This window comes from Ambystoma mexicanum, chromosome 2p (assembly GCF_040938575.1).
Source record: "Ambystoma mexicanum isolate Mex_15411 chromosome 2p, UKY_AmexF1_1, whole genome shotgun sequence".
Classification (NCBI taxonomy): Eukaryota; Metazoa; Chordata; class Amphibia; order Caudata; family Ambystomatidae; genus Ambystoma; species Ambystoma mexicanum.
In genome coordinates, this window is record NC_090923.1 from 1363893362 (window position 1) to 1363914400 (window position 21039).

The following is a 21039-nucleotide window of genomic DNA, read 5'->3' on the forward strand; positions in this document are numbered from 1 at the left end:
TGGCTGCCCTCACTTGGTGCTGGTGTACTCGGTGACATCCTTGGTGGAGGGAGATGGCTGGACAGGCCAAAGCTGTTGTGGTACGTGCAGAAGTAATAAGGAGAGAGTGGAGATCCAAAAGCAGAATGTCGAGGAAAGACAGAGCTCAGCAGGTTAGGTGACTGTTGCTGAATTTGTATATGTTTAAACCAGCATGTAAATCCATTGGCTTTTTTCCCTATTCTTGCTTCACACAGCCCTCTAAAATGGCTTGTTTTGACCTGGAGTTGGGTATGGCCCCAACTCGCTCAGTCTGAGAAATTCTGCCCATGAACAAAAAACAAACTTGCCACCCATGCAGGGGAGTAATTGGCAGGGCAGGAGATGGCTGAATTTTAGCCACAGGGGCCACATTTATAAACAGCAGAGCTCCAACGAACAAGCACTGCTCATTTCCCAGGTGTGCCAGGCTGAGACAGTGTTCTATAAAGAGCAAATAAACTGCGCCAAAAAATATAGGTACAAAACGCCCACTAGTAACTCTTCACTATAGGCCCTGAATTACAAGTAGCTTCAGCTAGCGTAAAGGTGGGAGACCCCTGTTCTAGAATGAGGGCGATGCACTGCGCCTGCCAATCCAGCTCATGCAAATGGAATATTGCGCCAAGAACGATGGACAAGCAGGCACGGAGGGTCGTCATTCACCCGGATGATACCTTTCCCGCTTGCAAGTACTCCTCGCAAACGTGGACTTCATTTCTAAGAGAAGTGCAGCCACGTTTCAGGAAGCATTACGGCACAGACGTTAGTGTGGAGGAATGGCACCCTGCCAGATTCTCGAGTACCAGCACGATTAGAACTACTGTTTAAATAATAAAAGTATATCACGCTTATAATTCCAGTCATTAAATTCACACCCATCATACAGCTGTCCTACATTTCAGTGACAGATGGTTTCTGTATTGCAGGCACGTGGGCACAACGCCATGCTAAAGTGCAAGCAGCTGAAGCCACACGGAGCAGCGAGGCACTTCACGGGCTCCCGTCGACAGCCGCCTCTTCCTTTCAGTCCAGGTGGAGTCAAGATGGAGGAGAGGAAACAAGCCCGCGAACTAGGATGAGTTAAACGGCCACGCCCACGAATAAAAAGGGGGAGGCAGTAGCTATTCTCCAACATAGTCCCCCCCATACTCTGCCTCAACAGTGTCGCTCACACATATCCCACTCAGCCCTCGTCGGTGTGCCTTCGTGCGTTCAAAGGCCTCCAGAAGGAACCCGCCATTTGAGTTATGTCGCACAGGTGTCTAGGAATATCCGGCCCTTATGGCTATGTAACATGACAAAACGTCACAGGGGTCGCTTAATTTAGGAGCAATGCAACCAACAAAAAAAAAAATTCAATACTCTGGACCTGGCCAGGCTCTCCATTGTGTCACCAAAGAGTAACAGAAAAAGAGGTTTCAGAACTAAGACGCAAAACCGACTGGTAGGGCAGGGGTACACGATGTACTGGCATTGCATAGCATAGTGTGGCATACACAAGATGGCACTACATTTCTCAGGTCCATTTCCCAACCGTTCAACATGGCGGACTCTATTTAGGCCACAGCTTTACTCTCACATGACCCTTTATTTGAGTTCTGTCCTGGATCTTTGTGGGTATGCAGCCATTTCATGTAGGATGAAACCAAAGTGAGCCATGTTTGTTGTCCGAGACAAAAAATGGGCGTTGCTACTACCAACAAACTAAAAGCAAACTCTTTGCCCTCATTAAACTACCTCTTTGCTGAAGGCTGGGCAGGAAATGAAAGAATCACTTCCACAATGCAACCAAAGACGCACTGTTCATGTTTCCTCTCCTGCAAATGAACCTGTCCAGGGTAAAAAACCTGAGGCATGGGTGAAAGACGGTGGTAGTGCGCTCACGTTTCAAGGATGTATACTGCACTGTCATTTGCATGATCTCCAGGCGTTCCGGCTGACGGAACAGAGGTTCATGAGAGGAGAAAATGCACGATTGCTTTGATATTGCGTTGCTACCTGCAGACCGGAAATCCCCCCCGAATTCTGCTAGAGGCGGGTTTCTGGGTGTTCTGCGTGAAAAGCATTTAGGCACTTGCGAATTAAGCAGAGTCTTGTGAGACTGTGGTTTTAGGATGTATTGGCCAGGGTTTTGGTGTACTTTGGCTGTAGAGGTGCAGTGTTGTGATGTTTCACTTCTGTTAAGAAGGGGGTCCAATTGCTATGTGTGGGTGGCCTAGTCAGTATGTGGGTTTGTATTAGAGCAAAGTAGTGTGGAAAACGGTTAGGTTTGCAGGGTGAAGACTGTGGGATGTTCTAACCCACGAGGCTCTGCCCCGCAACATCACTGTGTGCTGCTTTCATCAAAAACAGAATGGCCGCCAAAAAGCCCTATGTGCTAAAAATCTCTGAAGTGCACAGGGAAACCTGAATGATAGGCTGCCAAATCTATTTTTGCCTATGTCAGTGGTAAAACAGGAGACACCACTGCCAAAACCTATCATTAGGCTGCCCGCAGAGTGAAATGAAACTACTTGAAAAGGCAGTGCTACATTCCAAGGAAAACCCAGAAGTGCTTTAAAATCCATTTTTCCTTGGCTGTTGAAAGTGCAAAATCATGTTTCCCAAACAGCAGAGAATATCCAACATCCTTGTGGGGTGTTAACCATCACCTTATTTAAGGAATCCCCATAAGCACAATGTCAGGAGAAGCACCTTTCATCATTAAAAAAATCACATTCAGAAGGTGCTTGCCTGGGAGAAATATGTCAGATATGGGCGCAGTACCGCCGCTCGCCTGTGTCCAAGCTGTCATTTACTTATACTGTCAGTTTAAAACTTGTGTCTTAAAATCAAATTGTGGAAAGAAGAGACTTGCCATCAAAAGCAATATGGGTTGCTACAATTCAATTTCTATGTTTTAAAAAGACTGGAATGAAGAGATCTATGTGTTTATTTGTTGAAAATATAATTTTTTTTCAGAAAAGACCATTTTAAAAGAGTGTTTTAAAAGTGATCTAATGTCAGCTACACTGGACTTCAAAGACATTCCATGGCTTCTCCCAAACAAAGGAATCTTCCTCCTGCTCTCTGCTCAGGAACTGGCATTGAGTTGTTAATGGAGGTGGGAGGAGATTTTGGCCTGTTGCTCTGAGTGGAGACAAAAGACTCCCTTGACTGAAAGGAAATGCAAATTTGGGTGTCAACAGAAACCAACTGCCAAAGGAAGAGGCGCCCAAGTTGTTCTGGCCCAGCCAAACCTTGGAGGCGGGGCTAGACAGATGTGTATCTTAAACTCCAAGGAAATATCGTTTTGGAAAAAGACTTCTAGAAAACTGTGTAAAACTTGGAAAAATCTGTATTTTATAGGTTGTTAATATGAAAATGCTGCTCACCGTTTGCATCTACTCTGAACCCTGTGCGATGTTCAGAGACCGAACTACCAAAATGTTGATGTTGTAGCAATTGTGGTAATGCTAGGAATATGAAAATGTACAGGATAATGCCCAGATGTCATGCGCATGTATGTGGAAAAATGTGTACAGATCTGACACTGGGTAACTAACCAAAAGCGCGAAAAACTGTCCATTTTGAACCGGAACTCTCAAGAAGATGGGACTCGGACGGATACGTGCTCTATTAAATCTGTGAGGTGAATATGTATTATTAGTAAGTTGGTGATATTGTAAATATGCTTTATATGAAAAATAGATTTTCTGTGTAGAAACAAAGGGGAGGTTTTTCCCTGTATTGTAAATTGCAGCATCACTACGACACTAGATTTCCTTCTCAAATCAGAGGAGGAGAGGGGAAATACTCTGACCAATCTGATTCCTAGAGGGTGGGCTTAGTATAATCAGCCAACCCACCCCTTTGGGAAATACATAAATAGGGACAGTTTAGGACCTAGAGAGAGACACACATTCACCCATCAACTGATTTACTGGCAAAGCGCTCTGCAGGAGGAACCCAGATCCAAGACTCCAGAACTTTGAAAAGCAGAGAAGGCCCAATTCCAAAGCTGAATCTTTCTCAGCTTGGCCTTTAAAATCTTGCAACCTGATTTTAACCCCAGACTTCCAAGGGACACATCAAACATTGAACAGCCTAGCTGTGCTGTTTCTGCTTCTTGACAATAACTCTTGGCAGAACCCAGAGATCCAAACCAGTAGAGCAGAGCTGTAACCAGATAGCTGTAATCCAGAACCAACCAGTCAGATCCAGTTCAGAGGCCGCGCAGAGACCAAGTGCCGTGCTGAGTGCAGAACCAAGCGCCTGAATCCTGTCCGATGGACTCGCAGAATTCCAGTCCAAAACCTTTGACCAGATTTATGACGGGCCTATTCCAAAACCATAGTTGTGAGTATCTATCATAGAATTGTCCATAGCCAATCTCTTATCCTTAAGTAATCCTATCCAACCCATTCCATCATATCCAGAACTGCATTGTAGAACCTTCTTGTTTAGCTTGAATCTTTCCCTCACCCATATATTCCTTTGATAATTGTAGTTCTGTTATTTTGCATTTATATAGCGCCTTATATACCATTGGTATGGTCTGAAGGCGCTGGTAGGTTGAACACCCTTGGGAACCAAAGTTCAGGTCAGTAGAGAGAGTAAAGAGAGTTAAGGTGCGTGTGAGCACCGGTATGTGTGCAGCTGGTGCGGTACTCGTGTAATAGCTGCTTCTTAGCGGTAGATGTGGTGGTTGAGAGATCTGGAGTATGTGTTCATTCTGGCAGGATTTATCCAGACCGGATGTGGCGGTGTTAGGCCTGATGAGAACGCCTGGCTGGGGGGTGTGTAACCAGCAATGTTTAATTAGAATGATGTGGTGTGCGCGGCAGATGTTGGTATGAGAACAGTTATACCGAATGGTGTCATAGTATCTCTGTGTTCTAGCTGAGTGATGGTGTAAAGGAGAGAGTAAACGTGGTGGTGTGATATGAAGGGTTATATGGTCCGCACCCATCTTCTCTACGCACTTGTCCCCTCTACGCACTCATCCCCTCTACGTTCCCTTTTTGATATGCACTCATTCGCTCATATGCATTCGTATGTTCTACATATTTGCCGGCCCTACCCACTAGTCTGTTCTATGCAGTCCTCCGCTCTACACATTCTTCTGCTCGGCTCATCCATCCAGCTCCGCTCATCCGTCCGCTCACCGCATTCTGTATGCATTTGGTACTCATCCATTTTACATGCTTATCCGTTCTACGCATGCACCTGGTCTGTGTAGCTCATTTGCTCTAGGAGTTCGTCAGCTATCTCCCCTCGCGTGCATTACACCCTCGTCCGCTCCCCACCCTCGTCCGCTTCCTGTGCTCCACGCACTCATCCATTCTATGCATCTATGAATCCGCTCGCCACCCTCGTCCGCTCCCCGTGCTCCCCGCACTCATCCGCTCTCCACACTCATCCATTCTATGCATCTATGAATCCGCTCCCCACGCTCACCCGCTCCCCGCGCTCACCCGCTCCCCGCGCTCATCCGCTCCCCGCGCTCATCCGCACTCATCCGCTCCCCACCCTCCCCGCCCTCCTCCGCTCCCCACCCTCCCCGCCCTCCTCCGCTCCCCGCACTCATATATTCTATGCATCTATGAGTCCGTTCCCCGCGCTCATCCGCTCCGCGCACTCATCCACTTTATGCACTCGTGCTTTCCACGCATTCAACAGTATTATCCGGTTCTATCTATTCATCTCTACACTCATCTGTTCTGTACACTCGCCTGCCCTATACACTCGCCCGCTCTATGCATTTGCGGGGTCTGCACATTCATCTGTTCCAGCGCTCTACACACTCTCCGCACTTCCATACTCGTCCGCTTTCCATACTCGCCCGCTCTACATACTCGCCCGCTCTACGCTCATCTGTTCTGCACAATACATTCATCTGTTTTACGCACTCCTGCGTTCTACTCGCTTCTCTGTATTTACGCACTCGTTCGCGCTACATGCTCGTCCGCTCTACACACCCAGCCACTCTACACACCCAGCCGCTCTACACACCCAGCCGCTCTACACACCCAGCCGCTCTACATTTTCATCCATTGTATACACTCATCCGATCTACATACTCATTCAATTTAGACACACATTCAAACTATATAGTCATCTGTTCTTCCACTCATGCATTCTTCCACTCAGCGCATTCATCTGTTCCACACGCTTCATCCATTAGAACTATTTCATCCACGCCATTCACTTCGTTAACTCCTCATGCATTATGTCCATTTCAGGAGTTTAAATCTCTTTACTGTTTCCGTATGATTTACTCTTATTAACCATTTCACTGCTTTGATCTACTTAACTCATTTAATTCTGGTTGCCATTCTAGTTTATATTCGGGATTATTGGCTTTCAATTTCTCGCGTCCGGTAGTTTGTTGGATTGAGTTATTGAGATGCTGTTAGTCTGTTTGGGTTAGTTTGGTACGGGATGGTTTTTGGGGAAGATCCAGGTTTTCAGCAGTTTGCAGAAAGACGTTAAATACTTAGATAGGCGGATGTGGGGTGGGAGTGAGTTCCATAGTGTGGGGGCCAAGGCTGAGAATGATGATCCGCCTAACCTGACTGAGTTTGTTTTCGTTATGACTAGGAGGCCAGCTGAGCTTGATCTTAGGGTGCGTGGGGGTTGATAGGGTTTTAGCTTGTCTTGAAGATGGTCCGGTTTTATGCAGTTCTCGATGGGAGATGCATAAGGTTTTGAAAGTCACCCTTTGGGCTACTGGGAGCCAGTGCAGCGTCTTAAGGGCTGGGGAGATGTGATCCGTTGGGCCGAGTGCGAGTAGCAATTTGGCTTCCGCGTTTTGTGATAATATCTTTGCGCTAATATGTTTGCTGAAGAAAGACAAGTGTCTTGGCGGGCAAACGTCAGAGCAGAGGCGCCGCTGTTCTGGTGGCTGCTCAGTTGGGTATCTTGCATCTTCATAGCCTCCCCTAGTGTAAGGACAATTCTTGTTTGTAATTCAAAAGCGCATCTGTCATTTGAAAATCTTGACTGAGAAAAATCGACCTCTACTAAAACCTTCATAACTTCTGAACCGTACATGCCAGAAACGAGTGCCAAATTGAAGCTAACATCCTCAGCTTTCAAACGAACCTAAAATCGTGTTCCAACTCCTTATAGTTTTTCTGTAATCGCGTTTCTCGCACGCTGAAAAGTTTGCCGCGATTCTGCATTTGGCTCAATTTCATCACATGTAAAATAGCTATTTTTGCATCCGACCACAGAATTCAGTTTCCAATCTGCTAGTCATTCAATCCTCATTGCTAGTGTTTACCTGAAGCTATCCAAAGCGCCTCCCACTAGTTTTGAATCCAATTTAGAGAATTAAATCCATTTTCCGTGTTTTCCCATTGATTCAAAGCCACATTTAAAAGCATTTGACCTGTTTTGAAATCATTCCTGTTTCTCTCTATGCTTGCTGGGGGGAACTGGGATTGAAACTATTGGTTGAGATTGTATATTCCTGACACCCGTTTTCTCTCCTTCCATCTCTATATTGCATATTAGGGGGAACTGAGTAGTATCAGAGGGAAAGAGTGATTACATTGCATTTGATTGAACACACAAAAGTATGATTTCTGTGCTGCATTAATTTCCTATCATTGCATTTGACTGAACCCACACAAAGTTTTATTCTATGCTACATTATTCGTCTCATCCATACTCACTGATTAAAGAGATTCTTGATTGTAATATCACCCCTTGGTGATCATTGTATAAATATTAATAGGGTGATATCTAAATATTGTTCAAATTCATAAAAGTGTGATATATATCTTGTTCAAATTCATAAAATAAATCTTTTAACTTTGCAAAACAACCTTCTTCTTGGTTCAGTGAGACCGGGGGGATTCAAAGAGGGGCGTGATATAAGGGTACATCATTCAGAAATAAAAGAACTTAGACACAAATATATAATTAAGGGTTCCAGCTGGGCATCACACGCTAGGGATTGACTTAGGTGGAGTGCTGGGTTGAAACCACTTACAAGACAATCTTCACTCCAAAATCATGGAAAAGACTTACCAAGGCACAACAACTTTGTGTCCTCCAGACATTCCTAGCATTGGCATCTGCAGACAGCTCAATTTCTCATGTTGCTACTCTGAAACCCGGTCACCCTGTGAAACAGGGATCCACCCGGTGATTGGCAGATAGGCGGTGGGGACAGCCTGGAAATTCTCCACTCATTACCATAATGAGAAGTGATAGTGGTTATGGGAGGCATGGTGCTTTGCTCATTGGCCAGCTGGGACGTTTGCCAGTCGGGGCAATGTCCAGCATTTGCCAGGCTTCACTCATCCTTCAGGCGATCGAGGCAGGTGATTCCTAGTAATTTCTCCCAGAAGTCTACCCCAGAGCTTAAGACAAGCTGCAAAGTCCTCTCTCACACACATAGCCTCAGCTAAAATGAACCTCCCCCCAACTAAAGTTGAAGGAGCCCCATTATTTAATTTTCAGAATGATAGTGAAACCCCACCGGGGTTCTTCGCAATAAGCTGAGGAGCAGGAAAGAAAGGTGAACTTCAGATTCTTCGTAATGCCCCACACCATCATCACTTTAACTAAAGAGGGGGTCATGGCGGTTCTATGTTCCTTCATCGTCCGCTACTATTACAACGGTCTTTTAAACGAGTACAAAATTACAAAAAAGGTCATCAATTTTGTTTTTATGGTCCCCCCACCCAAATCCCCTCTCATCCACCGATTATTTTACTATTCCCGACACCCCAACCCCTTATCTGCCCACCCCCAAAAAATGTCAATTACCTTTTTCATAATTTTGTACACGTTTAAAAGGACCACGTAGTAAATAACTGCTGATGAAACAACGTTATATCATTGTGTCAAAAGAAAAGCATGCAGACAGTGAAAGGAAAGGGTTGGGTCTACGGGGGAGAATAGGCAAACCAATAACCCTGTATTCTCAAATGTACACCACCTCCGGCTACCTATGAGGTACTCACCTGCAACACAACTCACTGGAAAGCTTTGAGCAAGAGCTAAGGAGTCAACCAGGCAAAAGCAGGGTTGGACTGGGGCAAGAAATGGTCTCAGGCACCAATTAAAAAAGTGGCCCACAATTCCAAATGGCAATTGATTCCTTTTGTGGCAGAGTTCATGAGTAGTACCCAAGGGGGAGTTTTCTGATCAAATGTAACGCAAATTGTGCATTTTAAAGAATATTTATTCAGTAAAGTTCAAAACTACTAGCCGCATGGCAAAGTAACTCGTCAAATTGGCCTACATTGGACAAAAATGCTGGCCCACATTAGCATTTTGCATTTTGGGTTTGGGCATGGGCCTATTGCTCTATAGGAATGTCCGAGCCTGGGCAAAAGACTGACTGTATCTAATATCAGGGCTGCCGTTCCAGAGATAGGGTGGTACTGCCATAGCTTCCCATACATAGAAGACAAGGTATCAACTGTCCCCACAGGTGCTTTTGGAGCCAGGAAGGTACCAGCTCACCCCTAAACAGCTATTTGCACTACAAAAGTTTGTTTTGTAAGGCTTGGTGGACTGATTTGTACTACAAAAAAGTATACTTTTTTACGTGATTAGGTATAATTTCTAGGAGGAGTATTAACATTGTGTATAGTTTTGAAGCTTGTACCAAAAGCCATGTGGGATCCTTCTGACTGAAACCTAATTTTCTGACTTCTTGAGACATGCAGGCCATTCATGGTCTGTAGCATTGCAATGGATAGCCTGCCTATTGCTGGCCCATCCCGTCTGCATATTTCATACCGTCTCTTGACACATGAGCCCCATTTGGACTATTCCCTATATCAGCCTGGTGGTGATGCAAGTTAAACAGTAGTGTAAAGATGTGGGACTTCGTAGGGAGCATGGGCCTTGGCTGGCCAGGTGAAGGCCTTCCACTAGTCTCACCTTCACATCTGTAGCCAGGGTACAAGTTATAACCTAGTGATGGATTACTGCAAGGTGAGCTTTTCACCACTAGAGGGCTTGGCACAGGCAAAAAGGGTTTAGAAGAACAATCTGTAGCCCAAACTCACTGTAAATCCCTGCCATAGAGGAACAATCGGTGGGAAGCAAACTAAAATCTCCAAAAGTGTTGGATCATAAAAAACAGAGTAAGACCAGGAGACAACTGCAGGGTAAACGTGGGCTCTTAGTAAGTGGTTACAGAATATGGGGAAAGGGGGTGATAGTGTAGCATGGGGGAATGTTGAGTGTGCGGGTGGGGGAAGGGGGGGGCAGAGGTGTAGTACATGGATGGGAAGGGAAGTGGGAGGTAGGGATCGAGGAGACCACAGGGGTGGGGGTGTATGATTGAGGAGGGGTGCAGGGGTGGTAGGGGAGAGGGAGCTATAAGGGGTGCACGGGGAGCACAATGGGAGGGGCAGGGTGCGTGGAGTGCGGGTGCTGTCAGAAGGGAGTCGCGGCGCATGGATGGATGGCGTGGCGCGTGGATGGAAGGCGCGGCGCGTGGATGGAAGGCGCGGCACATGGATGGAAGGTGGCATGGGACGGGGCGTGTCAGTGCAAAGCACACGGATGAATGTAAGGCACGGCGCCTGCATGGATGGATGGATGGATGGATGGATGGATGGATGGCATGGTGCATGGATGGGACCTATTGAATTCCATTATACATGTCAGTCCGTCACTTAAGTAAAAGTACTCCATGTCCGGTTCACCATCCCAAAAAGCGATGGCTCACTGACACAGCAACAGACATTTGAAAACTAATCACGTTTTCATAACGTACAGCAACATCTATGTTGTCCCATCTTTTCCAACGTACAGATTTGAAATCATGTGCCAAATGTCCGTTTTTGGTGGCCTTAAAAAGCATTATTGAGTACGGAAGATCACGCCGTCTGCTGGAATATACTTACTTTGAAGCATCCATTTTGGAAATGGGTTTCGAACCTATAGAGTAAAATACTAAGTTCCTTACACTACTGAATACACACACAAAGAACCAATGCAGCAAAATGTGTCAAGAGTCAAATGCGAAGAAACCGTGCAAATCGCCCTACAGCTTTCGGACGTTGAATACTTCACCCGCAGACCATGCTTATAGGCAGGGCCGGTGCCAAGGTTAGGCGTTTGCCTATATTCGCAAATATTAGAGTGGCAAAACGCTAACACTGTCTGTCACATGGCACCGGCCCTGCTGTTCGCCCTGTTCACACTGTCTGAGGCGAGGCTGCAGGCAGCCTGCAGGCCGAGCCAGAGTATGGCTGTAGGAGCGGCAGCACGGCAACAGCCAGGCCCTGTGAAATGATTGGGGTCAGTTTTGGTCACGCATGGGCATGGCAGCGCGCTCGCTCAAGCACTGGCATCATTCTTAGCACCTGCGCATTGGTAACACGAATGCAGGAGAACCGCATGTGCCACTCCCTCTGGACTGACTCAGTCAGTGACAGTGAGTCTGCCAGAGACGGTGAACTTCTTTGTGGCATTAGCTGCAGGCGGCGGGCAGACATACAATCAGATCATCATGCCTGGCATCCCCATTCCCGCATGTCGAAGAGTCGAAGAGTGTGGGACATTAAGACCGTGGCCTGTGGCCAGAGCAGGCGGCCTTTCCAAGTCTGCTGAACTGCGTGAGCTCCCACTTTGTTCATATTGTGAAGGTGCGTTGAATTCTTTTATAGATATTTATTTGGGCCGGGCAGAGGCACGCATCCCTCATGACAGCCACCCATGACTATGCCGACGGTGTCTGAGACAGACAGACAGACACACACACACACACACACACACACACACCCCCCCCTTATGTGAACTCCAGCCAGGGTAGGAAGGGGCATCTTTCTAAAACACCTGACCCCTTCGCATTTCTTTCACACCAAATACACAAACACGCACTCACATGACAGTTGGAACGCCATTTACAGGCCCCATTGAAAAGAAGCCACCTCTATTAATAATGTCCCGCAAGCCAAGATCCGGTGCCACTTGCCAGCCAGGCACGTTGTACTCCGCATTCCAGGGGCACGGGTTGGCAGGGCAATATCACAGGCATGTGGAAAATAGCTCTGCCGGACCCGAGCCCGCAGACAACAGAGGCAAAATAACAGTGCCATTCCCCCCGCAGGATAGCATTTCCAGCCGCCTCTCTGCTTGGCCCAGGAATGTTGGGAGAGACTCGAGAAACCGCACTCCGCACACACTATATTGAAGCCGCCCACTAAAACCATGAATTGCCAAATAGTGAATGTGTGTTGAAAGCGCTGCCTGCCATTGTGGCCTCATCTTTGTGCACCCTGTTCCCTCCTCCCTTCTCGTTGCCATTTTGCCTGCTCCTTCTCATTGTTCTAAGTGTGTTACAGATATCCCCCTAGGCCCGTTCTGTGACCGATGGATACATAGACATAGGACACTACAGTCTGCATCCTTAGGCTTGTATTTGTGTTTCTTGGCATGGACAGCCGCAGAGCGTAACTGGACATCAGCTGTAATGTTTCCACGTGTGTAACACCTCGAGCCAGGCCTAATTTACATGCTGGGACTTGGAGTTCTGTTTTCTCCATTGCAAGTATGGGCATACAAGTACCAGCATGCAGTGGGAAAGCCAGCACTGGCTCGAGGTGTCACGCATGGAACTGGGAAGGCTTCTTTCCATGGGACACACAACAAGCCATCCATGGTTGCCATTTTCAAAGTCCTAGGGTGTAAAAGTGAGGGGTGATGCCAAGGTGTAAGCTCTTTATGTCTTATTTGTACACTCTGGGGGACTTTGATGGCCTTTTGAGGCAGACTAGGGGCATGAAACAATGTTTTGGCCGTGCATTCTATTCACACTCAGCAGTGCCTCCCTGCAGGATACGCAGGTGGGCTAGAAGAGAAATACCACATCGTAAATGGAACACGGCATCTGTGAACAAACGACACCATTTCCTTTCGAAAACCATTACAACCCAACATAAAACGAGTACGGTGGCAGTGCCACCCGTGTTGCACTGCGTATAGCCGGTGTGCGAAGCAGGAAGCAGGCATATGTATGATGTGACACATACGATGGGAAACACGATTACTCAAAAAATTAATTAAGCACTTGATAAAAACCCCACAGACCCCCTAAAAAATGCATCTGAAATTATTTTTAAAGCACATTGGCAGTGCCATGCTCTGTCGATGCGACACAGAGCCTTGAAGGGGAAATGCCCCCTGGTTGGAAGGGCCGTAGACACACAAACAAAAAATGCGCAAACAGAAAAATAATGCCAAAAAAAGCACACACATACACCAAAGTATCTTGGCACTACTGCCAACCTCGAGGGTCTCCTCCTTCGAGGGCTACGAACGTGCGGATGTGTCCGATGTAAGTAACCTTTTGGTTGCGTTACGGAAATGCACTTAATTTATCTGAAAATAAGAATGCCAGTCTTCAAATGCGCTCCCCCGAAAAGTGCGCCGCAAACAACTATGCCCGGGCAATGCCACCATGTCGGCAAAGCCAGCGTAAATGAGAGACCTATAACAGACTTGTCTAGATATAAAGGCGCTTTTATAATTTGAATGCAGATTGCCCCCTTATTCCAGCAGCACCCCCAAAAAAAGTCCCTACACCCGCCACAGACAAGCCCTGCCCCTTCCGACATGGCGCCTAACACGAGAGCCCATGTGTTCATTCCAAACACACACATACACACAAGGGACGCTTTCTAGATGACGAGTGCCACACCAGCGCACCACAACGTGCGCGCAATCCCGCTGCCGCCCTAGTCGCTAGAATGCGCACCCAGCAGGAGAACTCGCATTATGCACAACCCAATATGCGCACAGAGACCCCAAATGCGCGCTGGCATCCCCAAATAGCCCGGCTCCCCTGCCCAGCCAAAGGAGGTGACACAAACCATAGCGGCCGTGCCCTCCATGTAAAAGAAGGCGATTCCCTTCCCCATATAAACAACCTCTCCTCTCCACTCCACTCACACGCACAGGGGTGCTGTATCCAATGTGCCAAACCAAACAGCAGTAATAAATAATAGCCCCCTGTTGCCCTGCAATCTAGTCCACTCTAAATCGTTATGTTTTTACCGCTGTGGCAGTGGCAAAAAGCCAAATGAAATTAAATGATATTTTATTTATATCGCGCTCATACACAAGTGTTCCAGAGGGCGACCAGACAAAGGGAGGGGAACAAGGGAGAACAAAAACAACGATCTTACTAAGCCCAGTGACATTGAGAATGCGCAAGTGCAGGGGAGAGGGAAGGAGGAAAGTGCAGAGGGTTAGGGGGGAGAAGTGGAAAGTGCTGAACAGAGGAGAGAAACGATTAACTAATAAGCAGTGGTAGTTCAGACAGCAAGTGGCAAGTGCTAGATTAGTCAGATAGGGTATATCTGATAAGTGCAGACGGAAAAGTGGTAGGGGGACTGTATTGGTACAGATACAGTCCCCAGTGCAAGGGGTGGCAAATCCTGTTTATTTGGTTTACTCAAACCAGAAGTTGACGGCTGAATTTTCTCTAGTAAAGGGGTGCAGTGGAGCACACTTTTTTGTGGCTGGAGGCTGTTCTAAGGCCGGCCCGGCTGTGCTGCAGAGAGTGACTGACGCAGTCGGCAGGTGAGGTGCTCTGATAAAATTCAATTAATTCCTCACTGAACGGAACCATACTATTTTCGTAACCGTCACATTTGCATTCTATCCACCCTGCTGTGCTGCCTCTCCTGTTACTCATTCTCCTGCCTTCCTGTCCCGCTGCTCACCCTGCTCCATTTTTTCCTCATTGTAAGTAGTAAGTATTGGGACATGTTTAGTATTTTGTAGCAGGTAGTGCTCCTTATGTGCTTACAGGTGTAGTATGCATTACCAAAATCGTTTTCCTACTGTTTGCATGCCTATATATAATTTACAGAAAGGATTAGACCCACATGCATCAGTATTACATTTGTTGTTGCTATAGTATCTTTGACTTGTTTAATAAACATGTATTTATGAAACACAGAGGCTTTAATTTGACTTCTGAAACCTAACACTGAGTGGACGTGAGGGTGAGGAAAGTGCAATGGGATCCATCCACAGCAGAAGACGTGAGCAATGCGTTAGGTGGAGGTAATGGGTTTGCGGCAATCCGTAACAAAATGAGGATGGTTTGTTGAGATTGGTTCGGACCAGGAGTGTGGGGGGGGGGTGCCAATCTGACAGTTTGCCTAGGGTGGCAAAATTCCTTGCACCGGCCCTGCTTGTAGGTTATGAATGCTGCATATGCATCCTTGCCTATCTGCTTGCCTACGTCCATGCCACTGTCTGCATGCCCGTTTGCCCACCCTCATGCGTGCATGCATGCATATTTCACGAACTCCTCCCAGGGGTGAAGCTTGACTGTTCTGCTACCCATCAACTCAAGTCGGGAAACTGAGAAACCCCTCCCTATAAAAACTATAGGTTGATCTTTCTAAGCCCTCCCCACAGGTCTTATGGAACATCTCACCTAACACTGTATGTTGGCAAACCTAGCTTTGGTGACATGCCACGAGGAGAGGTAGTGCAAGTATGTCACGATCCTGCTCGCCTGCCACCCAGCACCGCTACATGCGCCTCTTCCTTTATTTCCTTGTTTTACCGCTTCAGTTTTGGACTAATCTAATTGCATGTTCCATTCCGGCTTTTGGGTTAAACCAGCAGATACATTCTGGGACATGTATGCTGTCCAAAAGGCAGAGGGCTGGGGGAGGCATACTAAATACATTTGTTTGCAGCAAGCTAGTAAGAGCTGCAGAGGGCCTGATTACATTCACCTGTTCCAAGCTACTGCAGGCTAGGTTGCAGGGAGCTGGAGAGCACTTGATTAGAAACCACTGCTGCCACTACTGCAGGCTACTGAAGCCAGGGCTGGGCTTAATTGAACACAGCTGCCATAGTCTGCAATCAGTTCCACCCTGCTGGCCTGCTGGCTGCAAGGGCCTATATAAACTCACTTTGAACAGAAGCAGTTGTCAGTCAACTGCTTCCACTGGGAGTTCGTGCTGGTGCTCCTGTTAACAGTTTTTGACTTTTCCTGGAAATCCTCTTTTGGCCTTTTGATTCCTGTTGCTGTTGATGCTTGCAGCTCCCTTTGCAGTCTGCTGCAGCCTTCTGCCCTGCTCCTCTGGGCTCCCACCAGACGGCTCTGCTGCACTCCGCTGCCTTCCGCCCTGCTCCTCTGGGCTCCTGCCTGACGGCTCTGCCGCACTCCGGTACCTTCTGCCCTTCTCCTCTGGGCTTCCCTGCCTGGCAGCCTTTACACACTCCTCTGCCTTCTGCCTTGTTCCTCTGGGCTCCTTGCCTTGCAACCTGCCTGTTCTAGCTTCTGATATGCTGTCCTGTCCTGTCCCTGGTTATTTCTTTCAACACTGCTTTCTACTTGTATACATCTTGGTCCACTGTGGTGTCTCCACTTGAATCAATTTTACAGTGTGACCCTGGGTTGGTCTCCGTTCAGATCAGATAAGGGAAGACTTCTATTGCCTTCACCTAGTCCGTGGAAGTCGTACCTGCCTCAGTATATGGTCTTTCAGTTTTACCCTTGCACTGAGTACAACAGTTTCCTCAGCACGCCTAATTCATGACGTTGCTGTATGATTTAAGAGTAATCTGCTGGTACCTATCCCAAGGGCTTTCCTTAATCCCTGGAGACCCCTTATCATATTCCAGTACACCCTTATTTCTGATCAATCCAAGTTGCCCGGTGTACTTGCTTGTCTTTGCCTTTTCTCTGTCTCTTTGTTTAAAGCCTGCTCCTGCCAGAGGGAGCCATAAAAAACCAGGGGTGTCCAATCAGTCAATTGCTAGGAGCAGAACATGTTAAAACAAATAAAATGCACTGTGTGCAGAGGAGTGTGAAGCGGAAGGGAGTTCAAGACTGGAAATCTTTTACTGATAGTACTGGTGAGACTCCTGAAAATAATGGTAATTAGAAGATGAGCATAAGCGACTTTTGAAATAGTTCTAGGTTTTATGTTTTAATCCTCTCCAACACTTTTTAGGTTAAGGACCTCTGGTGTCGGAGTGGGTCAGCACGCACTTCTCGGGACCAAAATGGGCGTTAGAGGTGCATCAACATTCAGGTGTAGAAGTAGCCATTATCGCAGAGTAGGCTTGGATTCCCCCAGTACCTTCGGCTGCAAACTGGATTAAGTGGTTTGCATGAGTGGGCAAAGCGGCGGTCACCCAGATTTCATCTTTCAGGATTAGCAATAGAGCAACAACACAGCCTAGGCCTCTTGTCTAACTCCCACATTAGGCTGCAGATCGCCACACTCGGGGTTCTGCAGTGGGAATACTTTAAATTGGGTGTAACATTATCTTTTTATGAAGAAATAAAGTAACTCCCCATATGGGTACCTCTAGGCAATCCATTAACTCTAAAGAGATCGCTTGTTGCAGTCCATACTTCTTAACACCTACTTCGGGTCTGGCAGGAACACTGCAGCTCTGCCCAGCGGCAATGCTCTGCTGGTGCTGCTGTCAGATGTGTGGGTGGAAGTAAAGTGCAGTTCCTTTGCGCCAGTTTGTTATTTTTTGTTTGGAGTATTTTGCCAGTTTTGGGGAATACAAGTGTCAAGTACTACACGTATCTTTAGGGCTGGCCATACCAATTTGTCAGTTATATTCCAGTCACTTATTCAGCGATTCATTACTCGGCTTCAGTTCTCTCATATCACACTCCTTTCCATTGCGTCGTCAGAGTTTGTTTGTTCTATTAAATGTTTAAGCTGTATTGGATCCGTTATTTAGATACCCCCCAGCTCCCTTGCTAGCAATTCTCCATAGTGTTTAAGTCTGAGTTACAGAAGTCTTGCTACCCCTGCGGTGGCATCTAAAATACACTACTGCTGAAACAATAGTTAGGCAATTGGGTTGCCGGTAAGGCCATATATTCCAGCTCTCGGTTATTGAAGCGATATGAAAAATTAACGTTTCAAGCATCAGGGAAACGTAAAGCGAAGCCTATTCCAATTTTTTTGAGGCGTCTTGTTCAAGGAAGATGCAATGTGGAATGGGTGAGTGGACAAAGAGGGTGTGGCTAGTTAAATCTGCTGATTTGTTGAGCTGCGCATATTGAAAAGATTACGGCCTGTGCGCTATAGCAAACTTCTAGCTATTTGTGCTCGGAAGGGTGCATGTTGTCTGTAATTTCAGACTTCGAATTGCAGGGGGCCATTAGAAGGGGATCGGCTCTTGGTAATGATTTGGAGGCCTGAGAATCGCAGAACTGGATTTAATTGAATTCATCCTTCTGCCAGCCCGCCCAGGACACCAACTGCCCTCAAATATGTCCGGACATGCGCATTGTAGAGGGCTTTTAAACGGTGGGCTGCAAACCGCGAACTGGATTTCGCTGTTTTAGGAAGTGGAGTAATAGAAGAAGTCGTCATGCACACACATTTTGGGGCGAGGAATCCCTCACTGCTCGCCCACCACAAAGAATTCGCCGACACATTATGAACCACTTACCCATTGATAATTTCTTTGTTTTCGACTCGGATAAAGTGCTCCTTCTCGGGGGTTATGATGCACAGGGAGAATTTCTGGCCAGTCCGGCTCTCGCCATCCACCACATCAGTGCACTGATTCATATTTATAGTGCCTTGAGGAAGGGTCGTGGGCTGCAGATAGAAAGGAAAAACAGGCTCTTAGAAGGGAGAGGCCACTCGGACATTTCATGGTTCAACATAGGGCAGAACAGCAAGCACAAGACGGTACCTTCTCTTACATGCAAAAGCATCACATATATACTCACAGTACTGTATACCACGCAATGTATGTAAAACTGTGAGGAGCAATAGCTCTGCTAGGAGTTGCGTTCATGAGTAGTAATGGCATAACAGTAATCCTCATGTGGCCCATTCCAGCCTTTGGAAAACAGTTCATGCACACTTTGGGCAGTGGAGGATTTGGAGGTGCACCCCAGAAGAGTTGGTCTTGCCAGGGCACCGTTCCATAGAGGCCTGAAGCCCAAACGTCCCATGTTGTGTGTGTGAGAGGGTGTTACTGGGCCCTACTGTGTCACTCATAAGCAGCCCAAGCGATTTCCCCTCTGTGCACATCTTTAGTCTGGAGGGGTGCATCAGGAGACTCACAGTAAATGGGGGGGGCTGTGCGATTGATTTACAAGCTCTGTGAAGCATTTTGGGAAATGAGACGTCCTCCACTTAAGCAGAACAGCCCAAGCCTCACACCTGCAAACAAGCACATTCTTAAGGACTTCCGGCCTCATTAGTTGGGTAGTATCCCGGTGGTAAATCCACCAGAATACCACCCAATGCAATTATTGTTACCACCACTTGGGCCGGTGTTATTACCACTGGATCAAAAGTGGCAGTGCAAGCCCCCATTTTTTTTAGTCCAAAGGGCATTTGCTGCACAATTACTGCAGCGGTAATTGTGCCGAAAATAGGTGAGAAGTCGCCACATTCACTACCAGCTCAGAGCTTACCGCTCGATTTTTACCACGCCTCCCAACTTCTGATGAGGCTGTTGTGGTGTACAGACATTTTACTCTCATGGGGTGTATATGGACAAATGAAATGAGCAGAGAGCCCAATTCCAATTCTTGTTTAGAAAGGTTTCATGCTCGATTCACTTTGGCAGACCTATTTCAAATCAAACATTTTATTGTCATTCTTATGTTCCCAAAATGGTCTTTGCTTTTATGCTAATCTCCAAGAAACCACATTGGAGTTATTTGTCCACCCCACTCCTCTTTTCTGATTGGTGATTTATTCACAGAACGGAAGCGCTTTAATTACTGCAGATTTAGGGGAACAGGGTTATGACCGTATGGTTAGTGCTCAAGCCTTGAATCTGTTATTTTAGGCTGGCTACGTTGCTATCACAGGGTGGGAGAACCCCCACCCACCCCAAATAACAGACGTTGGAAGTTGGTGTGAGGCAAATTGCGCTCAGCCAAGTAGCCCAATAGTGGTCAAGTAAAGTTTCTCAATACTTGTCCATTAAATACATAAACGAAGTCCATTGGAGGTTTCATTGTTTCCTTTAATCTTATAAACAGCCAACGCGTGTATCGACGCGAGGTCGTTCTCAAGGCTAGTATCAGTATTTTGGAGCACAAAATGCGTGAATGTAATGAAAATCATTGGGTTACTCTCCCCTCCCCCCTGCTGGGTTCTGTCGCTGCGTCCGTGTCCCGGTTGGGTGTCCAGAAGGTGGGGACATGTGTCACTGGGGTGTCACTGGGATAGATCCCTGGCACCGCGCTCATTACACTCGCGCATTTTGGAGTCCCCAATCCCAAGTAACCGGTTTCCGGCAGTAAGAGGCCATCGCGTTTATAGGACTATAAGGAGCTGTCCATCCGAGTCCGTGCGCTAGGAGCCAGCCCCAGCGCGCAGGCCAGTTAATGAAATGGCGCCATTCGCCGTTATCTCCGCCTGCCAGCCTGCAGGCCCCTAATTAATAAGCTCTGGCTCGGCGTAATCGCATGTGTGTGAGCTGCTGTGGAGAGCAGCGCCAGTCAATGGATACTTCCATGCCCTCGAGAGGGCTCGTTATTTAGATCCGCGAATTCATTTCACAGCTGCAGTTCCCTCCTCCCACCAAAGGGCATACACATGCGACTGTCGCCTTGCGTGTACTAGGAGACGTTTCTAACGCAAAAGGCTCATTTATTTGTAAGAAAATGGTTCCATTTCTTGTTTAACTTAATCACACGAAATAGTGCAAAGGGCTATTCTCTACTGGCTCTAGGCGCAATCAATATGCGTTTCCACCTCACCCTCGCATTCCTTTCACCAGAAATATGGCAACGTGAAGATTTAGACTTTAGCTTTACATGTTTCAGAACCTGCGTCATCAGCTCTTTGCATGATCTTATTGGGCATAGGACATAGGACTTGGCATGGGGCTGCTGCCGGCGGGTCAAACGCGGCCCTTGCGGCCGGTGAACCAAGGGCTTCAGTTTGCAGTATTCGAAGACCGCGTCACCAACAAAAAAACACAAGCATATACAATACATGTTTACAGCCATAAAATGACAAATTTATTGTTAATGTCAAAGAATTGGGAGTGTCCCAACCAACTGCGCTGCGAATGGGG

General features: G+C 47.1%; 1 protein-coding gene across 6 annotated transcripts in view; it reads right to left on the reverse strand.

Annotated features, from left to right (window-relative positions):
- Window positions 1–21039, reverse strand: part of MPRIP (myosin phosphatase Rho interacting protein) — a 1106800-nt gene that overhangs the window by 657295 nt on the left and 428466 nt on the right. For all 6 annotated transcript variants that reach the window (XM_069645743.1, XM_069645742.1, XM_069645740.1 and 3 more), the window contains exon 4: window positions 18439–18590. In XM_069645743.1, coding sequence (XP_069501844.1) covers window positions 18439–18590 — 152 coding nt within the window. The remainder of the gene's footprint in view (window positions 1–18438; window positions 18591–21039) is intronic.